Raw genomic sequence first — 26,077 nt, forward strand, 5'->3', positions numbered from 1 at the left:
TGTCCTTTGAAGCACAAAAGGTCTAAATTTTGATGCAGTTCAATTTATCTGTTTTTTGTTGTTTGTACTTTTGACATCCTATCTAAGAAACCATTGCCTAGTCAATTTACAGTTTTAGTGCTTACATTTAGGTGTTTGATTCATCTAAGTTAATATACTCTGAAACAGTGGTTCACTTCATTCTCTTACATGTGCATATCTAGTTGTCCCAGCACTGTTTGTTGAAAGACTATTCTTTCCCTTTTTAGGGTAAGTTTGTCAATTTCTGCAGAGAAGCCAGATGGGTTTTGATAGGGATTGTGTTTAATTTTTAGATCAGTTTGGGAGATATTGCCATCTTAATCCATGTACGTGGATATCTTTTCATTTCTTTAGGTCTCCTTTAATTTCTTTCAGTGATATGTTGTAGTTTTCAGTGTACAAGTCTTACACTTATTAAATTTATTTTTAAGTATTCTTTTTGATGTTATTTTAAACAGTTGTTTTCTTTTTTTTTTTTTTTTTAAAGATTTTATTTATTTGAGAGAGAGAGAATGAGAGAGAGCACATGAGAGGGGAGGGTCAGAGGCAGAAGCAGGCTCCTCGCTGAGCAGGGAGACCGATGCGGGACTCGATCCCGGGACTCCGGGATCATGACCTGAGCCGAAGGCAGTCGCTTAACCAACTGAGCCACCCAGGCGCCCTAAACAGTTGTTTTCTTAATGTCATTTTCAGATTGTTCTTTGTGTGTGGAAATAGAATTGATTTGTGTGCATGTGTGTTTGGGTGTATGTGTGTGTTTGTATGCTATATACATAATATGCAGTGTGTATCTTTTTTCCTTCCTTCCTTTACTCTTGGAATTTCTAGTAGATTTTTTCAAATTCACCTGCTGTCCTTTCTCGCTCTCCTGTTTTTGCTTTCTTAGTTGCTTAAATATAAAGCCTCTTTCAGACTTTCTACTATTTTTAGCTCTTGGATGCAGATTTTGCCATTTACATTGGCCATCTCTTTTTCCTTGTTCAGTCTTAAACTTTGACACTGAGGGCCTCATTAATGGGGGTTATTTGCCGTGGGAATCCAGTATGAATAGGAATGTGGAAACCCAGAGCCTTTTCTCATTTCCTCAGTTAGTTAGTGCTCCATGGGTATCATTGCTTCCAGACCAGTTTTTTTTTTAATTTTTTTTAATTTTCTGGGCCAGGGAATCTGATACTACATGGAGGTTACAAATTTGGATACCATACCTCCACGTGAGAGTCATCTTGGGATTTTGATTTTATATTGGTGAGGCTTTTAAAATTTTGTTTATTCCCTCTTTCCCTCCCTCCCTCCCTCCCTTCCTTCCTTCTTCATCCCCAAACAAAAGCTTCCTTGCAAAGGAAGGAAAGAAGTCTGCTTGGTGTCTGCTTTTGCTGTAGAATGAGCCTTGAAGATGTGGCAGAACCATCCTTGGAGGGAATGAAGTGTGGCTTCCCTTTTTATTTTCCATAGACTAGCTTTCTTCTTCCTGGGGAACCTGTTTGTAGAGCAGCGGGTCTCTGCAAACCTCATGCTCAGCATTTTTGGGACAACAACTATAGGGGCTTCCAAACAGCCTTTGCCCCACATTTCATAAGAAGGTTCGGATGGTGGGATGGATTAGCCTTCTGTGTATGTGGGTAGGTTTTGATTCAGAGAGAGATGAGAAGAGTGTGATGTCTTCAGGAGAAGTGGCCACAGGACTTCCTGCCAAGGGAGTAATTGAGAAGAAATGTTCCAGCCAGACTGTAGGAACTTAAGACCATCTTCTGGGAGCAGCCTCTGGAAAGGGAAAAAGAGAAATATGCAACTTTATGGGGCAGTTTTGAAAACAAAGCAGATAGAGTTATTTTTCCAGGTTTCCTGGACACTTGTTCATTTATACAAACCTGAAATTGTTCTCAGGGGAAGTGACCTCTGATGACCTGAATGAAGGCCACAAAAATCCTTGCAAGATGAAACCCATAGAATTCTGAAAGGAATGACTTGGCATATTTCAGAGTCACCAGATAGATGAGTTTGTTTTTAGCCTCCGTACCTTCTAGACTTTTCTTCAGTGAGCGTGCATGTGTGTATGTGTTTATAGAAAGAGAGGGATAGAAATAAAACAAGCATGCACTATGGCATATTCTATAGAGAATGCTTTGTTAAACCATATCTAGACTTTTAAGTCATTTTCTCCCTTTCAGTTTCATGGAAAATACATAAATCTGTGGAGTTACATTTGTTTTCTCCTTAGAATTCTCTCTTAGGAGTATCCAATCATGGGAAGTGTTGATCCCCATCTCCAGGGTACAAGAAAATTCCCCAAATGGCTCAGGTTGCATATTGCTTATTTGGAACTTGATACCAATAAATCCAACATGACTTGGCTAAATCATGCATACCTGCTACCATTCTGTCCTTGTGACTGGGGCTTGCTTAGGGGTAAAGAGGATTTCCTGTTGTTTTTGAATGTCAGGAGATAGAAGCCTTTTGTTTTTGAAATCAGCTTTTCTTCCACTGAAGGGTCCAGTTTAAGCAAGGCTTAAAAAAGGCTTCTCCTCTTTCTGGTTGAGGGTTTTTTTTTTTTAAGACTGGAGGGGTGATCAGGGCCAATCAATAGACGGATTGATACTGCGTCTGCTCTACGTGTAATGCTGTGCTGGCTCCTTTGGAGGATCGAGAAGAGTTACATGTTGTCCTCAAAGAGTTGATCTTTTCATATGTAGACAAGACCAAAGGTGGCAATTACCAGAATCAAATCATGTGGTGTAGCAGCTTAGAGGAGGTGAAGGCCAGTAAAGATCTGTGTAGTCAGTGAAGTTCAAGGACTAAAACCCAAATTTGGAGAGCTTTCTCCTCCAGTAGGACAAGGATTCTGGGAAGAGATGTGATTCAGATCACAGGCCCGGCAGAGCCACGGTGGGATTGCAGGTGCCCCTGAAGTGGGGTATCGTGGAGGGACCTGTTGAAATGGGGTTGCACAGGAAGAATATATCCTAGTGAAAACAAAGAGCGTGTTCGTGCTGATAAGCTGTTTACGTTATTAACTGCAGGATTACTAATGACTAACACTTTCAAGCCAGACACTGTTCTGAGCTCTTCGTGTGTGTTCTTCCAGTCCTCCGAGCAGCCATCTGTGACACAGGTGCTACTGTTATCACTCAGTTACAGATGGGGACACTGAGGCACAGAAGAGAGAAGTAGCTTCTTTTTTTTTTTAAGATTTTTTTTTTTATTTATTTATCTCAGAGAGAATGGGAGACAGAGAGCATGAGAGGGGGAGGATCAGAGGGAGAAGCAGACTCCCCGCTGAGCAGGGAGCCCGATGTGGGACTCGATCCCGGGACTCCAGGATCATGACCTGAGCCGAAGGCAGTTGCTTAACCAACTGAGCCACCCAGGCGCCCCCTTTTTTTTTTAAAGATTTTATTTATTTATTTGACAGAGAGAGACCGCGAGAGAGGGAACACAGCAGGGGGAGTGGGAGAGGGAGAAGCAGGCTTCCGGCAGGGCAGGGAGCCCGATGTGGGGCTCGATCCCAGGACCCTGGGATCATGACCTGAGCCGAAGGCAGATGATTAACGGCTGAGCCACCCAGGCGCCCCGGAAATAAGTAATTTCTTTCAGGCTACGCTGTAAGTGGTGTAGTTGGTATTTGAGCCCAGGCTGTCTGGCTGCAGGCTCTGTGCTCCCAACCACTCTGCTGCCTACAGCAGAGTGACCTACAGGGGAGTTGGAGATCGGCTGTATCAAGCCCGTCCCAGAGGCAGACCGCAGAACGTTCTAGAGCCTTTCTGTGTGCTGGGCTGTGGGGACAGAGCAGCAAATAAGGTAGGTGAGGGGGCTGCTTCCCTGGAGCTCCCGTTCATTCGAGTGATGGCGGCAGACAAGAGGAAAGCCACCCAAAGAGAGAAGATAATTATGGATTGTGGTCCATGCTGTGGAGGAGTCAGTAGCCTGATGGAGAGTTACTGCGCAGGGCCGCCGTGACGTCGGGTGGCAGAGGGAGGATGTCCCTGACAAAGTACTGTTTGATCTGTGATCTGAAGCATGGGAGAAGCCCGGCTCTGTGAAGAACTGAGGAAAGCTCATTGCCGTCTGTGGTAATAGGGACAGTTCAAGGAATGGAAAGGAGGCCAGGATGTCCAGAGCGTACCAGGCATGGTAGGGCTTGGTAAGAGATAGGTATGGAGGATGGGCTGAACAGACTTGGAGTCTTGGTAAGGGGTTTTGATAGTTTCCTAAGAGCAGTGGAAAGCCATTGAATGTTAAGTAGGGACGGTGATTCCATGGGAGATCCAGGGTGCTGAAGACATGCACCTGTTTTATCAGGCAGGCTCAGAAGGTGGATCAGGGAAGAGGGAAAACAGAGTGGGGAAAATACATGCAGGATGCTTCACCCCCACTTAACGTTTATATCACAGCTAACGTGACCTTCCTGCCTAGCGAAAGGTGAAACTCACCTCAGGTAGAACTTTGTAGAATCCATTCAAGTTGTGATGAGGATTCACAGCACCAAGACTTCACACCCACCTTTTTGCCATCTGACTGTCAATTTTGATCTGTTTTTATATAGAGAGAAAAACCAGAGCATATGACCCTAAAGATTAACCAGTTTTTGTTTGTTTTTATAGATATTGGAATTTGTAAAACATTACTTTCTATGTAGTAGATGCTTTTGAGTTGGGGGAGCAAAAAACACTTTGGAAATACTATAATTGTCTTTTCTACTTATTGGATGACTTACTTATTCTCAAGATGGAGACTCAAAAGAGAGACAAGTAATTGCCCACCCAGTGCCTATATCCTGCTCCATTTTTGCCAACAGACTGCATTTAATTCAGAGTGGCATGATGATCAGCCTCGGACAGTAGTTGTGATCGTCCAAGCCAACCTGTCGGTCCTGACCTCTGACTTCCCAGGATTCTTGGCAGCTAGTGTGGTCATGTGACCCGGTTCTGGCTGGGGAGCCCTGAGACTAAGTCTGCCGGGGGGCCGGGGTGGGGTTTCCAGGAAAGCATTTAAGGTCCTGATAAAACCTGATGCGTGAGCCTGTCTGTGCCCTCACTTGCTTTCCCCTACATTCTGCCTTGAATACCGATACGCTTTCTGAACACGCAGCAGCCCTCATGTCACCATGAGGTTACAAGCATGAAGGAAAAGCCAAGAGCATTCACCGAGATACCTGCTCTGACATTGTTCCCGTCACACTGACACCAGCAGCCTGGAGCCTTCCAGTGACTTCCTGTTTATTGAATCTCCTGTTAGTTGGGTTTTCTGATACTTACAGCTGAACGCAACGATAACTGAAGCAAATGTGAAGATACGGATGTTATGAGCTTTTCCCCGAATGCTGTGATTGCCTCGTAACTGTTCCTTTGATTTTTCAGTATGACCTTTAGCTCGGGAGAAAACCGAAAACTGTCTCTGAGAAGGACGTTCTAACTTGTATTAAAAGTTGTTCACAGTCAAAAGCAATGAGTTGTGGACTTAGAAATGTAATTTTCAAAATAAATGAACTCGCCTGCATGAACCTGCTCTAGCAAGTACCGTGGAGCCATGCTTCACGGCTGGTATCTTCCTTATGGCCTTTTTTATGATAGTCTTAGCCAGTGCTCTGGTGAGCTACATTGTGTATATTTATGACGTTGTAGGAAACTATCGCAGTACTCGGGGTAATAGCATAAATAGTCTGATTTCTTAAAAATGTGAAGCTCCAACAGGCTTTATTGGATTTCAGGGTAATGGTATTATTAAATTTTCTACTCCTTTTCAAACTTTTTATGGCTAAGTTCCACCCTGGGGATTTCAAGAAATCTGGGGGCTAGTTCTGTACTTTTATGGAAAACAATTTATCCTGGAATTCTGCATTACTGAAAATAGGGGTAGGGGGAAAAATAACCCAAATTCAGGTTTTCTTTTTTACTGTCTTGGACTTAGTGCAAATACTCAATGCATCATTTTCTACGTGGAAGGTAGAAGTAGTGCTGTGGGGGGGGCACCTGCGTGGCTCAGTCGGTTGAGCACCCAACTCTTGGTTTCTGCTCAGGTCATGATCTCAGGGTCATGCCATCGAGCCCCGCATCGGGCTGCATGCTCAGTGTGGAGTCTGCTTGAGATTCTCTCTCTCCCTATGCCCCCTCTGCTCTCTCTCTCTGTCTCTTAAATAATAAATAAATAAATCTTAAAAAAAAAAAAAAGAAGTGGTGCTATGGTATGTATTATGAGATAATTTAAGGTATAAAATCAAAATTGTCTTCTAAGCTGTTAGGAAAAAAGGAATTTTTTGTTTGTTTAAAGATTTTATTTATTTATTAGAGAGAGAATGAGAGGGAGCAAGCACATGAGAGGGAGAGGGTCAGAGGGAGAAGCAGACTCCCTGTTGACAGCAGGAAGCCCGATGCAGGACTCGATCCCAGGACTCCAGGATCATGACCTGAGCCGAAGGCAGTCGCTTAACCAACTGAGCCACCCAGGCGCCCCGGAAAAAAGGAATTTTAAGTCCCAGCGCCATCAAATTAAAAAGAGAGATTTTAGACATCATCTAGTAAAATTACCCTTTTTTCATAACCTTGGAACTTAGACCTAAAACATTTCAGTCATTCATTTATAAAATAAAAATATATGTGGTTAACCTATGCATCCTCTTCTTCATTAATGAAAGATTATTCCAAAGGAACAAGGAAACATTGTGTGACCTCAAGGGCCTTCAAAAGAAAGCTTCAAAAGCCGTTTATACTGACTGCTTGAGTCCCACAAGGACAAAGGTTATTTCTTTGAGGTAAACCAGAAAGATGGCTCTTGGGCAGGTAGGGGCAGGACCACAAAACCTGCTAGATGTATTAACACCTTCAGTGCTGTCCCCTGGAAGTCTTAATGACAGTGTCTTGGGTGGGATCAGTGTTTGGGCTCATCGTTGAGAGATGGGAAGGGATGGATTGGCCCTGCTGGGACATCCCAGACAGGGTGAATAGCAGAAGCATATGGGTGGGAAACTCTCAGTAGGTTCAGTAAAAAGTGTGGAGCCCAGTCTGGTGTGCCCTTGGGGATCAGGTGGTAGAGGAAGGGCTTATGTCCATAGAGACTAGAGGCAAGTTGGGCCTAGTTTGGGCTTGTACATAGAGGGTCTTGAGAGCGTATTGATGGAATGGGGGATTTTATTTGGTAGCCAGTGGGGAGCTCTTAAAAGAGTCATGCTGATGATGATAGCTAAGACTTACATCACACTGACTGTACCACACTCACCTAATTCCTGCAGCAAGCCTTTGACGTGGGTACCCTCATTATGCCCATTTTACAGTTGATGAAACTGAGACACAGAGATTAGGGGCCTTACCCAAAGACACTCAAAGGAGGTGATGGAGACAGAATTCAAAGCCAGGTGCTCTGGCCCTAGAGCCCCACTTTTAGTGGTCCGGGGCGTGGGTTTGGTGGCGAGAAAGGTGGCGGATTCTCTTGGGAGGACAAATCTGTAGAAGTGTGCAGGGGGCTGGAGTGAGGGCAGACGGGTGATCAGGATGGACTGCGGGCCTCCAAGAGAGTCTGCAGAACCCTGGCTTCGGCACTGGCAGTGGCAATGAAGGGAGGCGAATTCAGATGCCCATAGCTCCTGAGCATGGGTCGCCAGGCCAGATCCCCAAATGGACACAGGGCTGGGGGTATGACAACGTCAGAGGAGGAGACTTCGTGGGAGGGTGAGGATTTCTTTTTCCATAGTCCTGTTTTCTTACTGTGACCAACTAGGGCAGTGGTTCTTAACCTGGGAAAACGGTCTTTCAAAAAAAACCACGTAAGTGTGTCCAAAATATTTCTGAATTTATGGACCCTCTCAAGCTCACCTGTCAGCATGATACTGGGCCCATTGTAGGTCTGAACAGTTTTTTAAGACCGTTTTAAGACCATTCTAGGGCGGCGTGTCCTTTTCCCAGCTTGAGAACAGTGGGTGGGAGCGCAGGCGAGGTGGTGGGTGTGCTTCTGGATTCAGGGCCACCTTTGTTCCAGCTTCCCTGGCAGCCACGCCGGCCTTCCGCTTTCCCATCTGTCCTTACGTTCTGACGAGGAGGGCCGATGGTGACCAGAGATAGAGGAGGACCTTGGTGTGTGTTTGTGAATGGGCATCCTGTGTTGAGAGGAACGCCCTGTTCCTGGTGGCGGCCTCGGCCTGTGGGTGGTGGCTGAGCCCTTTTCTTCCCGCCCGCTGCCTTGCTGAGTAGAGCATTCCTGGGCGGCCCATCTAGTCTGAGGCCTCTCCCTGGAGGCCCCAGCCGAAGGGCCGAGAAGGAAGAGCAGGTTGTTCTAAAGATCAGTCGCTGACCCTCTTGTGGGAAAAAAATCCTGAAGCAGATGAGAGAACACAGAGATTCTACTTCGGGTTTATGTTTCATGATCATCCGCAGCCTGGGACGGTTTCCTCTTTTGCTCCTTCCTTCCTCTCTCCCTCCTTCCTTTCATTATTTCTTCGCCCTCCCTCCTTCCTTCCTTTTTTTTCTTATCAGAGGAGTTGGGAATCATGTAGGGTCCGTAAATGTGACTGCACCTATTTTTATCTTTGATTATGGTTTTCCATCTTGATTTGGTCACCAGTAAAGGTAACCCTGGCAATCACAGAAATACTGGTTGCTTGTGGAATTTAGACAGCCAGCCGCTTGTCGGTATGACTCCGTGAGGAAGATGGGGAACTAGCAGGCTTAGCTGGCCCTGCAAGCCCCTTAAAAAACAATGGAGAGAAAATATGCCGATGTGGATTCTAATTCTGGTTCAGGTTGCTAGCAGGACGTCCGCACATGAGTTCTCCAAGCGCTCCTCTGTAAAAATGGGATGATAATATTTACTTCAAAGGGGTGTGTGACTCACACATGAGACAGTGTGTCTGAGAGATACTGAGCGCTTCTTTTATCTCCCTGTTCTCATCTAATTGGAAGTTTCTGGATTGTACCTTAGGAGGATCCCAGAAATCATAGAGGAAGAAGGGGAAATCTAAATATTATCTGAAACTGCTCTAGATATGCTTATTCCATTTCTGCCTAGGAACCACCTGAAGTAAATACTATTTTTATGTTGGAGAGGAGAGAACTGAAGTTCGGAGAGACTGAAAACAAAAGTAGCTTTACCACCTGCCTGATGTGTGACCTCGGGCAGTTAGTATCTTGCTGCCTGTTACTTCATCTGTACAATGAGGACAATAATAGTTCCCTACTCACAGTGTGGTTATAAGGATTGAAATGGTTAATATGTATGAAGTCTTAAGACAATGTCTGGTAAGTAGTCAATGTGATGTAAATGTTAGAGATTATTCTCGTTAAGAAAATTGCCCAGTGTCTCCAAGCCACTACATGGTGAAATCAGGATTGATTCATATGCATTCTGTGTTGAAATGAGATTTAACTGTAGTTTTTTGAAACCTAGAGTGGATTTGGTTTTCATGAAGAGGGATTGGGGAAGTGGTATGAGAAGCATCAGGAAAAGTCCCAATGAGAGAGGAGGAAGGATTTCAAGAATGCCAGGAGAAGAGGAGAGATCCAGAGGTAATTAGGTGGGTCCGAAGGGAAGTTCAGTGTTGCTTTTGTGATGTGACTGAAGAGAAGCCATTTCCTAATTGCTTGCCCTGGAACCAGTAGGTGAGGGACCGATAGTCTCTGCAGATGGGATCTTTGGAGGCTCTGTTTCGCCAGTCCCATCCCTCTTTCTGGTTTCTGGGAGAGGCAGTAGAGTAGAATACTAAACTAAGGATTCTTGAATCGTAGACTGGGTGTGGACCTTGGGCTCTGCTGCTTATTAGCCATCTGACGTTTTGCAAGTTTCTTAACCTTGCTGTAGGTCCGTGTCTATAAAATGAGAATAATGGTGCCTATCTCTTAGGGCTTGTCAGACTTGAGAGACATTGTGCATACTATTTATGTTTATTTAGCTCAGAGGAAACCCTCAACAATAGTTACTTAATGCTGGCTAGGGCTTACTATTATCTGCTGGGCTTTGGTTGAAAATTCAGGCTCAAGTAGACATTATGTCAGACGAGGTGACATTTGGGGGCAATGCCCTTTCTTGGATGAATCCCAGTCAAGACCATAAAAGATTCCTGGCTCCTATCACTGTCTCAGTCAAAAATCTGGCATGGAATTTTGAGTTGCTTTTGTGGTATACTTTCATCTGCTTCTCCTTTTCCTCAAAGTGTTTTAGAGCTTAGAAAATAGACATGGACATAGTCTTCTTCTATTGGGTTCAGAACACCTGGACCCTCATTTCCCTTCCCTCCGATTTTTGATTCACATCAGTACTGCACAGTGGGACTTTTATATCTAGCAGTGAAACAAAATTCCATTATAAACTAACAGTTTTGTACTTGCAGTCTTTGCTTTAGAGATTTTTCTCATTATCTCATTTGTTCTTACTACCAAGATAGGATAGGGGAATGAATGATGGGTTTCTCTAAGAAAAATTAAAAGGTGACAAAATGAAGTAGGTTTGCTAGACTCATGAATCAAGAAGTCCAATCTCCTGTGTCCTGACTCCCTGTCCGGTGCTCTTTCAACAAGGCCATGTTACCCCTCAGCCTTCCTTTCTGCCTCTGTTAATAGGGTCTGCCAGGATGTTCCATGCTATCTAGGAGGTTCTTGCCCTAGGAGTGGCTTCCCTTTCTGGTGTAGGCTTCGCCGAAAGACCTGCATCAGCTTTGAGGGGAAAATTGAAATCCTTTCTCCAGAAACTCAGGCATTCTACTTCAGATGAAATCATTTTCCTTAGCCAGTTTAACAAGATCCTTACTCTTTCGTTTCCCTTAATTATCTTGTTTTAAAAAAAAGGAACTGGAGAAGACCATCTGTTTTAGGAGGCAGTTCATGTCGTATGTTTTCTCTAATAGATCCATGAAGGCCCAGTGAAGTAAATTAAGGCTTCATCTCGTTCTTTTTGGGATTGTTCTGTTTGGTGCTTTTGCGTCACTGCCGTCGGCATTTCTCGGTTGTATATTTGGGATGTCTTGGAGTGCAGATTTGATGGAAAGATGTTATCTTTGTTCATGAATTGCAGGCCCTGTGAGCCATTTTCAATATCGTGCCAACCTATCACAACAAGGTTCTTTGCTTTTTTAATCCCTTCCTCTCACCACGAGAAGTCCTATTAACATGTTTTCTGAGCTACAGAGTAAAATCTGTCAAATATAGCATGGAAGGCAGATGGGTGGTTGCTGCCTTCCTTTTCACAAACTCTAAACCTAGTCTTCCTTAGTAAAACTCAGCCTTAACACCTTTTACCCCAGAGGCCTCCTTTATGAAGACAGGACATACATAGTTAGGGGATGGGGGATGGGGGCACGCTTGCTTGCTTGCTTGCTTGCTTTCTTTCTTTCTTTCTTTCTTTCTTTCTTTCTCTCTCTTTCTTTTTTTAAAGATTTTATTTATTTACTTGACAGAGAGAGACACAGTGACAGAGGAACCACAAGCAGGGGGAGAAGCAGGCTTCCCGCTGAGCAGGGAGCCCGATGTGGGGCTCGACCCCAGGACCCTGGGATCATGACCTGAGCCGAAGGCAGACGCTTAACGACTGAGCCACCCAGGCGCCCCCCTTTCTTTCTTTCTTTCTTTCCTTCCTTCCTTCCTTCCTTCCTTCCTTCCTTCTTCTAGAGACATATAGTGTGTACATATAGTTTCATGTACAAACTTTCTTTCACATTGAAAATAACTCTTTGCTCTGAATATGAAAATACTTCATACTCATTATAAAAGAATTTACACAAATCAGCAGCATACAAAGCACTAGAAGACATTTTTCTAAATCCTGCCACCCAGAGATTACTGCTGTTAACATTTTAGTGAACATTTCTGTACATTCCTTTATGGACTATTTATTGAACATCTGCCATGCGCCAGACACTGGGAATATACTGATGAACGAAATAGATGGGGTCCCTACTCTCACAGAGCTTTCCAAATAAGGGAGAGAAAGGTAATAAAGAGACTACGTAAATTATATCTAAATTTTCTAATTCAGATGTATACTATTCTTTTATGTCTTATATAATTTTGAAAATAATCTTTTACCCTCTTTTGAAGTAGTAGATCACATTTTAATTTTTTTAAGCACTTGTTTTGGGCATGTTTTCATTGTAAGGATATCACTCTGTTCCATATTCTTTTCTCTTTTCATAGTAAGTTTATGGGATGTAATATGGTTAGTATTCTGTACTTTTATAAAATTTCATATAAGTATAGGACACTAGCAAGATTACATCCCATACAAACATACTATTAAAAAAAAAAAAGGAACAGAGTAATCTCTAGATAAGAGAGATGAGCCTGGAACATCTCTAGATAATAGAGATGAGCCTGCAGTATCTCTAGATAATAGCTCTCAAAGGTTAGGGCCATGCCAGAAGGACTCAGGAGCCAACCTGAAGACACTTCTAGTGCCCCAAATTGGGACAGTTTGATTTTAAAAAATAAGAGTTGTAAGTATGTTTAAATCCATGACGTCTGATGATATGAAAAAAAAAATTGTTACTGCCTGGGGTTAATGGAACACCAATTCGTTATCTTGAAAGTAGTCAGGAAAAGAATCAAATATTTATCCTGCCTTTCTTCTATGAACTGACCACTGGGGAACCATGTAGTAGGCGATGGGAGGCATCGCCTAATATTTTTCCACTCAATAAATGAAAATGAAATGGGAGAATCAGAGTACCATCACTTTGCAATCCCTGTTGATTTAATGGATCCAGACAGGGAGTGACAATGGCTACAAACTTTAGAAACCAGTGAAAAGCAGATATTACATGCATCCTGATGAAATTTTTTTTTTTTAAGATTTTTATTTATTTTTTTGACAGAGACAGAGAGAGACACAGTGAGAGAAGGAACACAAGCAGGGGGAGTGGGAGAGGGAGAAGCAGGCTTCCCACTGAGCAGGGAGCCCGATGCGGGACTCGATCCCAGGACCCCGGGATCATGACCTGAGCCAAAGGCAGACGCTTAACGACTGAGCCACCCAGGCGCCTCCTGATGAAATTTTTTTAAAAAGTAGATAAGAATTAACTATTTTGACCAAGGTTGTACAGTGAGGTAATGAAATCCTGAAGAAAATCAAGGAAGTGATTACTGTAAGTTCAAGATTCTGGGGTGGCTAGAAAAAGCTGTTTCTTGATCTGGGCGGTAGTTATAGGAGGGTTTTCTTTATAACAACTAATAAGTTGGTTGTTTTGTGTAATTTTCTAAATCTGTGTTTTATAATACCACAGATTTTTAAAAAATAATTTATGAAAGAATGACACTCTACATGCTACTTTTAACTTTCCATTATGATAATTTTCAAACATACAGAGAAGTTGACCGTACTGTGTATGTAATGCCAATGTACTCATCACACTGTTCTATAGCTCATTTATTGTTCAATAATACTTAGTAGAGTTCTGTGTAACTAAATATAGAACATCATCACTTCTAAATAATGTATAATATTCCATTGTATAGATGTGATACTTTATTTAATCAGTGGCCTGTTGATGAGAATTTAGCTTGTTTCTGATTTTGTTCCTAGTAGAAATAATGCTGCTAATATGTCCTTATGATGCATTCTTAAAATTTGCCATCACGGGCTATTCTAACGTGCAGAGTGTAAACGGTTGTGTGTTGTGAATGAACAATGGGAGAAACCAAAGATGCAGCCTGTACTGATCACAACAATGCTGTGAAACCTAGGGAGAGCATTAGTGTCCAAGGATGAACTTGATTCCCCACAGTGGGGTCTTCACACGGCATCTTACCTCTCCTGGATCGAGATTCAGGTTTTATCCCAGCCGTCCTCCTATTACCTCATTTGGTGATTGTGGGTATAATTAGTGTATCATTTACCTATTGCCACAATAATGTTGCGTAAGAACCACCCCAGAATACAGCTTCAGCAATAGCCATTAGTATCTACGGGACAGCCAAGGGGTGCTTACAGTCTCTGCTGGGTTCATTCATGCGCCCCCGGTCAGCTCCAGGTACAGTGTGCAGCCTTTTGCAGTACTCTCCCACGTGCGTGATGGCTAGCTGGCTGAGGCCCGTCTAAGATGGCCTTGGCCAAGAGGATCCAGCTACCCAGGTCTCCAGCATCCTTCCAAGAAGCCAGCCTGCATGTGTCCTCGTACTGCGTGAAGCAGTAGCACAGATCATTATCTTTTTCAGGGGGCTGAAAATGGGGCATACTTCTCCAGTCTCTGTGTCATCCCACCGGCTAAGCTCTAAATGACCAAAGCAAGCCCCTCAGCGACACGTCAGAGGCAGTGGGAAGGGACGACAACTTTATGGAGCAGAAGGCGAAGATACAGAGAGGTGTTGATGGAGGCCATTAATGCAGTCCATCCTCCAAAGCCATCCGGCAACGTATTTTAAACTGACACTTCTTAGAAGCATTAAACAGTGCCGTTATTTCTAAACTGCAGGCATCGTGCCTTTGAAGTATGAAAAACGGGGATCAGATATATTTGTGGGAGAATCCTCACGCTTTTGCGTCATTGAAAAAAATTCTTGTTAAGGGTTATAAAGGTAATTCATAAATGGAAAAGTCTACCTTTATTCTGTCTTAAAAATATTTCTTTTCCAATCTTGGTGTTTTCCCCTGGGATACATTTCAGGAAATAGAATTTTCCCTGGCTATGCATATTTTCCTTTGTTTGATAGTGGTCTTGGAATTGGTTTTAAAATCTGGCTCTGAGGACACTGAATCAAGTAAGATAAAGAGCTAGAATCCCAAATCAACATCCTTAACTGTTTTTGCATAAGATATGGACGATAGAGGGGCGCCTGGGTGGCTCAGTCATTAAGCGTCTGCCTTCGGCTCAGGTCATGATCCCGGGGTCCTGGGATCGAGCCCCGCATCGGGCTCCCTGCTCCATGGGAAGCCTGCTTCTCCCTCTCCCACTCCCCCTGCTTGTGTTCCCTCTTTCGCTGTGTCTCTCTCTGTCAAATAAATGAATAAAACCTTTAAAAAAAAAAAAAAGATATGGACAATAGAGATAGGGTTAGTCCCTGTACCTTTATTGCTGGAACTTTTTCTAAGTTATTAGGTGGCAAATTTAGGCTTTTCTAGAACAGTGGTTATTAACCGCAGATATGTAGCACCCAGGCTTGCGCATGGCAAGAAATTGTTACTAGTAATTATATCTCAAGAAACTTAAAAAAAAAAAAATCAGGTTTATTCCCACAGAGTGCAATATTATATGCCACACCTCTACTTTGTTCTCTGTGGAAAAACAAAATACTGAAATAAAATTTGCGTATGCATATACTTATTAAATGCTCTTCATTATGTATGCATCATAAAATTTTAAGCACTTTCGTTGTTTAAAGGAAACTGTGTATTGTACCAAGTATGCAATTTAAAGGACCTTTCAAAGTAAGTTTGACTATTGTGGAGTCATCTTATGCACCTGCTCCAAATTATAGATCTGAAAATACAGATTAAATTCTTTAGGAGAAAATATTTAAAACCTTAAAGGATGACTGGATCAGTATGAGTTTGAAGATAGGCCGGATCCTAGAGTGTGATGTCTGCTTAAAAGTACTTATCCACTAATACAACCCTGTAGATTTTCAATAGGGTAAAGCAACAGTTTTTTGACAGCCCTTCCTATGCTTGGCAGGTTACAATAATGATTTCAGGAATGGCAGAAAGAAAGATCCCATTGTAATTTAGTTCTTTGTTCCATTCTTGGATTTAGTTTATTATTTGTGAACATTTTCAGAGTGCAGGACGGGGCAGGGAGAAAAGAAGGAAGATGTGCGCCACCAGAGTTGATTGAGTGCTTATGATGGGTGTGCAGAGATCTCCAGGACACCTCACTTTTCCTATCAGAAAGCTTCCAACCTCGTTGGGAAAACAGGTCATATGTGTTGGAAAAAATAGTATCTGCCAGGCAGTAAGCAAAGCAAGCAAGCAAGCAAGCAACCTATTGTATAAGGTATTGTATTATTGAATAAGATGTGCCTCAGACATTAAGTATTGCTTCCAGATCCTATAGGACCTCAGTGTTGAATGAATTAGGAAGTGGAGAGATGACTCTGGGCTGACGTTGTAACTTTCAAAGCAGGGGGCTTGGAAGTGTCTAGAGTACCCCTCAGGGAAAGTGGAAGGGGGCCCACTACTTGCCTTTCTGGGTGGAGACCAGGGATGATAGATGTCTTGCAATACCCAGGACAACCCTGTATAACAAAGATTGTCTTCTTTCTGTGAAGCTTATAAACACCCTACCAAATATCCACGTGGGCAAACAGCATGTTTATAATCATTTGAGCCTACAAGTTCTAAACATAAAGTATTTTTTGTGGCTTTAATATACACTCTATCTTCCAGAAGTAGAAACTCCTAATTGTAAGATAACTTGTATTTAACATTTTTTTTGGAATTTTCTTAGCGTTGTTCAGCATTTTGAAATTGCTGTTATTGACAGAAGTGCTGCAAATCATGACTTCTGGGTTGACAACAAAATACACGCCTCTGTGACTTTGCATTTATAGTTGTTGAACTTACAGTGAATCTACCCATAAATGCGTTTCATGACTGTTCATTATGACTTCTAGTGTAGCTAGGTCCGAGACGAGAATGTGCTTGTTGAAATGTATCTCTCCTTTTATTTCTCCTTTTCTGGAATTTATGTGTATAGATAGGTTGTTTATCTATGAATTTCACTCAAGATAGTAAAGGGATGTTATAAAATACTGGTTATAGCGAGGGAGTGTTGTTTCTGGTAGGATTACACTGGGTTAGATTTTCCGGGAAAGTAACTATTTGAAGGTAATGAAGGATTTAAGTAAATGAGTGATTCCAGAGTCATTTGGATATTAGATTGTCAATGGCTTAAAGAACTTTATTCTGGAGGTTTTGGGATAAAGGAGTGATTGTGAACACAGCAGTGTGTATCAGGTATTATGGATACATCTAGGAGGAGGTGTCTGGAGAAATTAGGCTGAGGCTGGGCCAGGAGTTCTGGAACTGTGTGAAGGTTGCATAACTAAAGGTCTAAAGAGGGAGTGGACGGAACAGAGAGTGAGGTAAATTGAGAAGAATTGGTCAGACTTTTTGGGGAATATTCAAGAAAGACAGGTAAAGTGAAGTTCTTTGATTTCTATTTATTTCTTTTGTCCCTCTTTGACTTCATTTGAAAGTGCATAGAAAGTTCTCATCACAAGAACAAAAATTTTATAACTGTGTATGTTGACAGCTGTTAACTGGATGTATTGTGGTGATCATTTTGCAATAATACAAATATTTTGATTCATAACATTGTACAACTGAAACTAATATAATTTTATGTGAATTATACCTCAATGAAAAATAATAAAGTAAAAATAAGTGAAGCAGCTCTTTCTTCAAGGAATGTACCCTCTGTTAGGAAAAAAGATAAAAATAAAAACTTAATGTGATGTGTTAAGTATAATAATAGAAATATGTACAAAGTTTAGTGTGGGATAATAGTGATTAAAATAATTAGGTAGGGACTCCAGGATGGCTCAGTCGGTTAAGCATCTGCCTTTGGCTCAGGTCATGATCCCAGGGTCCTGGAATCGAGTCCTGCCTCGTCAGGTTCCCTGCTTAGCTAGGATTCTGCTTCTCCCTCTCCCTCTGCCCCTTCCCCCTGTGTGTGCTCTTTCTCGTGCTCTCTCTCTCTCCAATAAGGAAATAAAATCTTTAAAAAAAATAATTAGTTCAAAGAAAATCTTATCAAGGACACAGTACTTGAGCTGTAACTAAATGGGTGAATGCACGTGAGTTTTCAACTATTTCTCAGAAAAAGAAGAATGACACACAACTTTAGCTTACTTGGGATAGTTTCTCAACCTTATAGTCAAAAGATCAGGCAGTGAGAGCAGGAGAAGATCCCAGTTTTGTGCAGGGTTGCTGAAAGCTGGCTGTGACCCTCCATTGCAGATGGTGGCCAGGTAGGGCAGTGCCCTCTCTGCACACAGCTTTCTCGCCCCTCAGACCAGGGGTGGTAACTTGCTCCTGCCACTCTGGAGTCTGCATTCTCCCTTGTGGTTTTCCTACCTGCCAACCTTTTTTTTTTGGAATTAAAAAAATTTTTTTTTCAATAATCCCTTAATTAAACCCATCTCAAATTATTCAATTTGATTGTGTTATCTGTTTCCTACTTGAAACATTATGGGTACAGTGTGTAATTACATACTGAAAAAAAGGCAAAACACACAATAAAAATAAGAGGAAAAAGTATTCTAAATTACAAATACAGTATCACAAATATAAAGAATAATCAGTACACATAGGGCATGATTATAGTGAGATATAGCATTCTTGGTCAGGGACATATCATATTGACAAAAATAAAGCCATTGAGGTTTGGATCATTATAATAGAAAAAATTGAATTGATAATATATAAAATTTTGAATTTACAGGGGCACCTGGGTGGCTCAGTTGTTGAGTGTCTGCCTTCGGCTCAGGTCGTGGTCCCAGGGTCCTGGGATTGAGCCCCGCATTGGGCTCCCTGCTCAGCGGGAAGCCTCCTTCTCCCTCTCCCACTCCCGCTGCTTGTGTTCCCTCTCTCGCTGTGTCTCTGTCAAATAAATAAATAAAATCTTAAAAAAAAAATTTTTTTTTGAATTTACATATTTGTATCCAATGGGGGAAAAAGCACAAAGAACCTTATACTGAACCAAATACAAGAGGGCATTTAATTTATTTATTCACATATTCATTTGTTTAGGAGTGCTTACGTGATTTCTGCTTGGGGACACTCTTCTGTGGTCCTGTTGGACATTTAATGAGCTTTAATGGCATTATCACAAGGCATATAAGCATTATGGATTTTCATTAAAGGGACACATGAAAACGCTGCTGGAAGGAAACTGTTGTTACTAGAGTGTTTCACTTACCTAGTTTTTATGCTTTGTTTTAAAATGAGCTATTAGGTCATGATCTCAGGGTCCTGAGATCAAGCCCCATGTGGGCTCCATGCTCAGTGCAGAGTCTCCTTGAGCTTCTCTCCCTCTTGCGCATGCTCTTGCGTGCTCTCTCTCAAATGAATAAATAAAATCTGTATGAAAAAATAAAATCACAGCTATATTCTGAGGGCACCTGGTTGGCTCAGTTGGTTAAGCATCTGACTCTTGATTTTGGCTCAGGTCATGATCTCAGGGTCATGAGATCGAGCCCCAGTTGGGCTCTGTGCTTGGGGCGTCTGCTGGAAATTCTCTCTCTCTCTGCTCCTCCCACCACTTGCACTCTCTCTCTCTCAAAAATAAGTAAAATCTTAAAAAATCAAATCAAATCAAAGCTGTATTCTTAATGTGGAGCTTTTAGTGGCCTATGCGAGTCTCTGGTGTCTTTGAACTCAGTATGTGATTTCGTGGAAACATTTACCTGTTCTGATGCTGGCAGACCTTCTCTAGCTTTTTTTTTTTTTTTTAAAGATTTTATTTATTTATTTGACAGAGAGAGACACAGCGAGAGAGGGAACACAAGCAGGGGGAGTAGGAGAGGGAGAAGCAGGCTTCCCACCGAGCAGGGAGCCCGATGTGGAGCTCGATCTCAGGCCCTTGGGATCATGACCTGAGCCGAAGGCAGACGCTTAACGTCTGAGCCACCCAGGTGCCCAGACCTTCTCTAGCTTTACAGCTCAGAGAGTGTCTCTGTCTGTCTTTGCTTTATGGAAAGGTAAATAATATTTTGAGGAGGGTAAAGTTTTAGACTCTGTCTGCATTCCCTAGATCAGCGCTTCTCCAACAGAAAAGTAATATGAGCCACAGATGTAATTTGAAGTTTTCTAGTAACCACATTACCAAAAAAAAAATAAGGTGAAATTAATTTTAACAGTGTGTTTCATCTAACTCAATATATCCAAAATATCATTTCAGCACGTAATCAATATTTTAAAATTATTGAGAGATTTTACTCTTTTTCATGCAGTCTTCAAAATCAGTGTGGTTTACACTTCTAGCACTCAATGTGGATGCCGAATTTTCATTAGAAATACTTGATCTCTATTTAGATTTCATAAAATGTGTAGTTGAAAAAATAGATTCACCTACCGAAGAAGTTCCCCTAAAGAGTCAAGTATCAGTTTATAAATTTAGATTTATTTCTTATATAAATTTAGATTTAAATTAATTATAATGAAATAAAATGAGAAATTCCATTCCTTAGTTGCACTAGTCATCTTTCACATGTTACTAGCTCCAGTTGCTCCTAGTGGCTACCATATTGGACCGTATGGCTACAGATTATTATGATTATTATTATTTTTAAGATTTATTGATTTATTTGAGAGAGAGCGAGCGAGCATGGGTGCGTGGCAGGGAGGGGCAGAAGGAGAGGGAGAGAGGGAATCTCAAGGAGATTCCCCGCAGAGTGGAGACCACAACTCTGGGCTCGACATCACAACCCTGAGATCACGACCTGAGCAAAATGAAGAGTCCGTCGCTTAACTGACTGAGCACCTAGGTGCCTCAGCTACAGATTATTCTTAAAACCATACTTGACTGCTTTTGTATTTTCAGGTTACTTTTTATGCAGAAGTAGTCCATGCCACAAAGTCCTTAGAAACTTTTTACCAGATTAGGTTTATTCATCAAGGAGATAAATGCCTAGGGAAAAAGAACTCTGCATGTTTGTGCTTTACTCCTTGCACATGGTAGGTGTTCAATAAATGTTTACCTAGCTAAATCCTGTTTAGTCCTCAAATTGCAATTTAAATTGCTCTTTCTCCAGGAAGTAAGTGTATCCTGACTCTCCAGTCTATCCCGTGTTGCTTCATTCCATTTTCTCAGAGAACTGAGTTCTTTTCCTCCAGGTTATATACCCGTATACATTGATAAGAATAATTTTGTGATTAATGTCCATCTCCCTGACTAGTCTGTCTGCAAGTTCCATGAGAAGGGGGAATGTGTTTTTGTTCACTGAAGTATCCCCTGTTCTAGCGTTACACATGGTACGTATGGAATAAATATTGGTCAGATAATAATAGCACAGGACCATTTAAAATAGGAAGTGATGAGCAGAATGTCAATTCATAACTTCAGAGAAGTTGGAGTTTCTTTCGTGTTGGGGAGAAGGAATTTTTTTTAAAGAGTAGATGCACTGAAAACTTAGATTCTTGGTGTTTGCTTAAGCCTTTTTACTCCTGTAGGGATGCCTCTTCTTAGCTTTCTCTCTGTTTATTAACATTCATTGTCTTGAAATAGCTATCACATCACATCTATCTCTGCTTATAACTTAAGGTACGCTGAAGACAAAAACTTACAAAAAAAAGAAAATTGAATTGTAAAATACTTTTCAGGAGCTGAGAAGGGTATAGGGCAAAAGCAAAGGTGAATAGAGGAAGCATCTTTTGCTGTTTCAGGACAATTTAAAATAAACCTACCCTTTTAATTATAGCAGAGTAATGAGCCTTACCCACAATGTGTGGAAATATAATTAAAAATGCATCGTGGGTCAGTAGACCAAGTTGTCAGGTCATTATCTGAATCATAAAGTTGGGTGTAATGCCCATTAAAGGTTACTAGTTTGGAAAGGTTAGAATAGAATTTAGTCTCCACAGATACAAAGTTATACAATTTGAATAATGCTTTAGAAAACTGCCAACATTTGACTTTTTAAGAAAAAACTCCTCACGTAACTGTAATAAACAGACAGAAATGTGCGCGTGAGGGTGCAGCTTGATGAATTTCCGTATCCAGTGCCATCATGACATCCCACAGTCTACCCTCTTGCTGCTCCCCCTTTCCTGCCCTCCAGGGTAAACCACTGTCTTGACACAGATAAGTTTTTCCTGTTTTTGTACTTTATGTAAGTGGAATCATACAGTATCCGCATTTGAATTATTATAATAGATTATCATTCTAAGTGACATTCCTGATAGCAATTCATTGAAAACATGGTCTGTTTTCAGTTTTCCTTATTATGTATCTAATTTGGTAAACTGGCAGTTTACGACTGTGTCTGGTTCTTTATTATTCTTTTAAGAAATTTTCCGTGTAGATGTATGTATTTATGTGTGTGTGTGAACTCATATGCATGTATACAGGTATATGCTTTTAAAAATTTTACTCAGATTCGATTTTGCCCTGTTGTGCATGTTATTCACCTCTTAGTTATGTCTTAAAGCCCTCTTCATATTAGCTCATGTAGATCCACTTTGTTTTTCCTAGTGAGTCATTGTTATTTAAATTTGCATTTTCTTTAGTTTTGAGTGAGGTTAGTTATTTATATGTTTCTTAGACATTTGCATTTCTCTTGGGACCTGTCCTGTCCTTTGCTCATTTTCCTACAGGCTTGTTCATATTTTTCTTAATAACTTCAAGGAAATTCTTAATAACGTCAAGGAGCTCTTTCTATATAAATGAAGTTAGCCCTTTTATGTCATTGTAGTGTTAATTTTTTTTTCAGTTTGTTTTTTTGTCTTTACTGTGTTTATAGTCATTTTGTATTCCCAGACAGAATGTTTACATTTTTATGTGGTGAAATGTACCAGTTTTTTCCTTACCGCCTTCTGAAATGTGTGTTTTTAATGAGAAAAAGCATTGGAAAGTTGAGACACATAGATAAATAGACAGACAGACAGCAAGATAGATAGATAGATAACTGCAGCCTGGAATGGAAAAAAAAAAATCTCAAGAAATGCTTGTGGGAAATGTGGTTAAGCGGAAATTCAAATTTCAATCAAATGTGTTGTGACCAACTATAAATAAACAAAAATTTGACTTTAACGTTTTTGACAGCTTTTGGAAGAATTGTCAACGCTATGCTTTTTTTTTTCTTTTATGCTTTGTTATTCAGAGTTTTAATTTCTCCAATGATCCCTCTTTTCAGATTTCAAATTATAACCTAGTTCCTGCACCACTACTGGCGACCCCGTGACCCATGTCCGAAGTACTTCCAGGTCAGACACACTTTCGCATGTTTCATTGCAGAGAAGCGGTTGAATATTACAACTTGAACAAATAGATATGCTGGGTGATTGTTTTGATGTTGAACATGGTTTGCTAAAATGACATGTTTTTGCTTTTTCTTGTTCACTTAATGTAGGAAAGTAGATCGTTAAAGTAAGATAGAAGAATCCACTGGACTTACCTGTATTTGCGTAATAATTGCATGACTCTAGTAACAGCATAATGATAGCATAATGTAAAAATATTTTAGTTGATTATAACAGGAAACTAAAGCTATGTCAAGTTTTGCCATCTAGCATTGCATATGGCAGCCTGTGAACACTTACGTATCAACAGTGAGGTGTCGGTGGTACGTCTCCATAAACAGCATCTTAGCCATTGTTGGGTTTGTCTAGAGTAGAACTCCCCAATTCAGTATTCTCCCCGATCTAGTGCTGATTATATTCAGGCCTTAAGGAACCAGCTTAATTTTATTGTATATCCTTTCTTTGTGTCATGGTGGATGCTAGTCTATACACGATGTGGTGTGGAATTTACTTCTTCGCCTCACAGTAATATAATAAGGAAGAAGTAATTGCATTAACATTTTAAATTAAACAGAGGATAGGACTGCAAGTGAAAGATGAATCTGGTGGAATCTGTATTTGTTAGGATACAAACCACGCAGCAAATTCTGAGTTTTTAAGTAAGTAGGTTTAAGCCATGGACAAATAGGTATTAAAGTCTCTCAGTTCTGTAATTAAACTCCGGAAGTACATCCAAGCTGTTTTCCCCTTTATAGAATATTGCATGTTCTGTTTCAACAGAAAACTAAATAAAACATAAGAAAATAAACACTAAGCTCAGTAGAGATATATGAACCACAGGTAATACCTTTTTTATTCAAAACAGCCAAAAACAAGTAATGTTTTGTGACAAGCCTAAATTCACACAGGAAAATTAGGAACTTAGAGCCGATTCTTAGAGGCCATCTGATCACGCTGTGATAATTTAGGGGCAGGGAATAGATTTTCTTTGTAAGTACATATTTGAAAAGGCATATTAATTTTGGTAAATCAAGGCAAATACATGTGTCCTTTTAAAAAAACTCAGTTTAAATTGTTGAGAATGATTCCTTTTAGGAATTCTTTAGCATTTAAAATTTTTTATTCCATGGCAAGATAGGCTCTGGCTAGAAACTTAAGAACAAAGCTGGCAAGTATATAAAATGTGTTTTCCTCTAAATGGAAGTGAACTGATCAAATAACTTCTAGGAATTTCTTACTGTCACTTATATTTTATTGTGCTAATGTATTCCTTCTTCCTAACAGTACTCAAATTGCTTTTATTCACTGCTAGTCATATAAGAGATAATGACACCGTTATCCAGCAGGGTTTTTCAGTGACAGCTACTACTACTGTGTATTAGTATGGGATGCGACATGTCTTACAAGGAAAGCAGGATTCTTATTTCAGTGGAGTGTATAGTCCAATCATTTTTTACTTGAAAATTCGGGTAGTGGCTAGTGCAGGAAAGTCTGGACTGGTAACTGAGATCAGGTAGCCTTCCATCCCATTTCTCGACTCTTGGGAGCTGTGACTAGAGGGAGCCTTTTAAAAAACAAACATACCCCAGAACATACACCATTATTTGCCTGGAAGATTCCTCTTGAACCTTCAAGATTCAACTCAGGAGTCCCTTCCAAGCAGGTCTTAGCCCGTGACATAGTCTAATAGTTCCCTATTTCAAGGATTTTGCCATTGTTTTATATTCCCTGTTGGAATTGACTTGAGGCCCAGCTTGTCAGTTACTCAAGAAAACCTGTCATTCATTATTTGATCGCTCACCTGCTTTTTCTCACCTAAACCAGTATTCTCAAGCTTGATCATTGACCATATTCATCAGACTTGGTCATAAAAATCTAGAGCTGTATTTAAAACATACATTAATCTTCCAAAGATGTTAAGCCTCTTCTAAACGATGAAAATGGCTTAGAAATTGAGTGGAGAAAATATCCTTGGGATAAGCATATACTGTCCCAAGGTGACTGCTTTGAAGGTCTTCATTCTTATTTGAATATACAAATTCTGACTTGGGTTTCCAAAACAGCTAATCTTCACATTTGCCGGGGGTGATTTTGGAATGCCAGGTTCCCTCATCTGGCGTGCCTTTCTCATCCTGGGCCACCGGTGGACTCCTGCCTACCCTTCAAGACCCAGCTCAGCTGTGCTTTTTCAGGGGTGCTTCTCTAAACCTCTTTCCTCATCCCAAATGCCTTTTTCTCATAAGACTCTCTGCCTACTTGAGCCATGGTGAGTTTGTTTAATAACTGTTCTTCTCATTACTCACTCTGACAGTTTCTTGAAGAAAAGTATCTGGTACATCTCTCTTGAGTCTCCGCAGCTCCCCTTGGGATGTTTAACAAAGCCTATCCTCAGGCAATTAAGTTGAGTGGGCATGGGAAACCCTTAGGTGGGTGAGACCTAGCTGTTGAAATCACCCTCTTCCCCTAAAGCCTGGGGAAGTTGCCCTGTGAATCAGCTGTGTGAAGCCGCTCTCCTCTGGCTTTAGAAACTTCTAAGGTTAGGGGCGCCTGGGTGGCTCAGTTGGATGAGCGTCTGATTCTTGGTTTCAGCTCAGGTCATGATCTCAGGAGGTCATGATCTCAGGGTCCTGGGATCGAGCCCCACGGCCGGCTCCGTGCTCAGCAGGGAGTCTGTTTGAGGATTCTTTCTCCCTCTCTCCCTCTGCCCCTACCCCCCGCTTACATGCAAGCGTGCTCTTTCTCTCTCTCTAAAATAAATAAATAAATCTTAAAAAAAAAAAAAAAAAAGAAAGAAAGAAACTTCCAAGGTTCTAATCCCGTGATCTGTCTGCCTCAGTGACCTATAACCTTTGCCTGTTTTGTTCAGAGAGAAGTTCTTATCATTTTCGCCACATTGAGAGTTTACTTTCAAGAGTAATTTCAGGAAACCAGCCTTATTTTGCCTCTCCTTCCTAAAAGAAAAAAAAAAATCGGAGTTATTTCATTTCTTTAATACTTTGAGGTCTAGTTCAAAAGGCAACATTCCTCAGGGTAGAAGTTTGGCTGTTAACTCCTCAGTGGAAATAAAACTGTGTAGCAGAAAAATGAAAGTAAAGAAACTGTGAAGTTTCCCTGATGAACAGGGCAAACATGGAGCTTCCCTGGGCCATTTGTCAATTTCCAATTTTATCAGCGTGTCGTGGGAGCACAC

The 26,077-nt window shown here is 41.1% G+C and overlaps 1 protein-coding gene across 16 annotated transcripts in view; it reads left to right on the forward strand.

The window, feature by feature from the left end:
- APBB2 (amyloid beta precursor protein binding family B member 2) overlaps positions 1–26,077 on the forward strand; it is a 363,075-nt gene that overhangs the window by 146,613 nt on the left and 190,385 nt on the right. For 2 of the 16 annotated variants that reach the window (XM_035005084.1, XM_035005085.1), the window contains exon 4: positions 22,782–22,851. The exons of 13 other annotated variants lie outside the window; for them this stretch is intronic. In XM_035005084.1, the coding sequence (XP_034860975.1) occupies positions 22,833–22,851 (19 nt within the window). In that variant the 5' untranslated portion in view covers positions 22,782–22,832. Of the gene's footprint in view, positions 1–6,526; positions 9,510–22,781; positions 22,852–26,077 lie in introns of those variants that run through there. One more of the 16 variants, XM_035005086.1, reaches the window with a different exon arrangement.

The sequence above is a fragment of the Mirounga leonina genome, unplaced genomic scaffold, assembly GCF_011800145.1.
Source record: "Mirounga leonina isolate KUSES-001 unplaced genomic scaffold, KU_Mleo_1.0 Mir_129, whole genome shotgun sequence".
NCBI classification, from domain to species: domain Eukaryota; kingdom Metazoa; phylum Chordata; class Mammalia; order Carnivora; family Phocidae; genus Mirounga; species Mirounga leonina.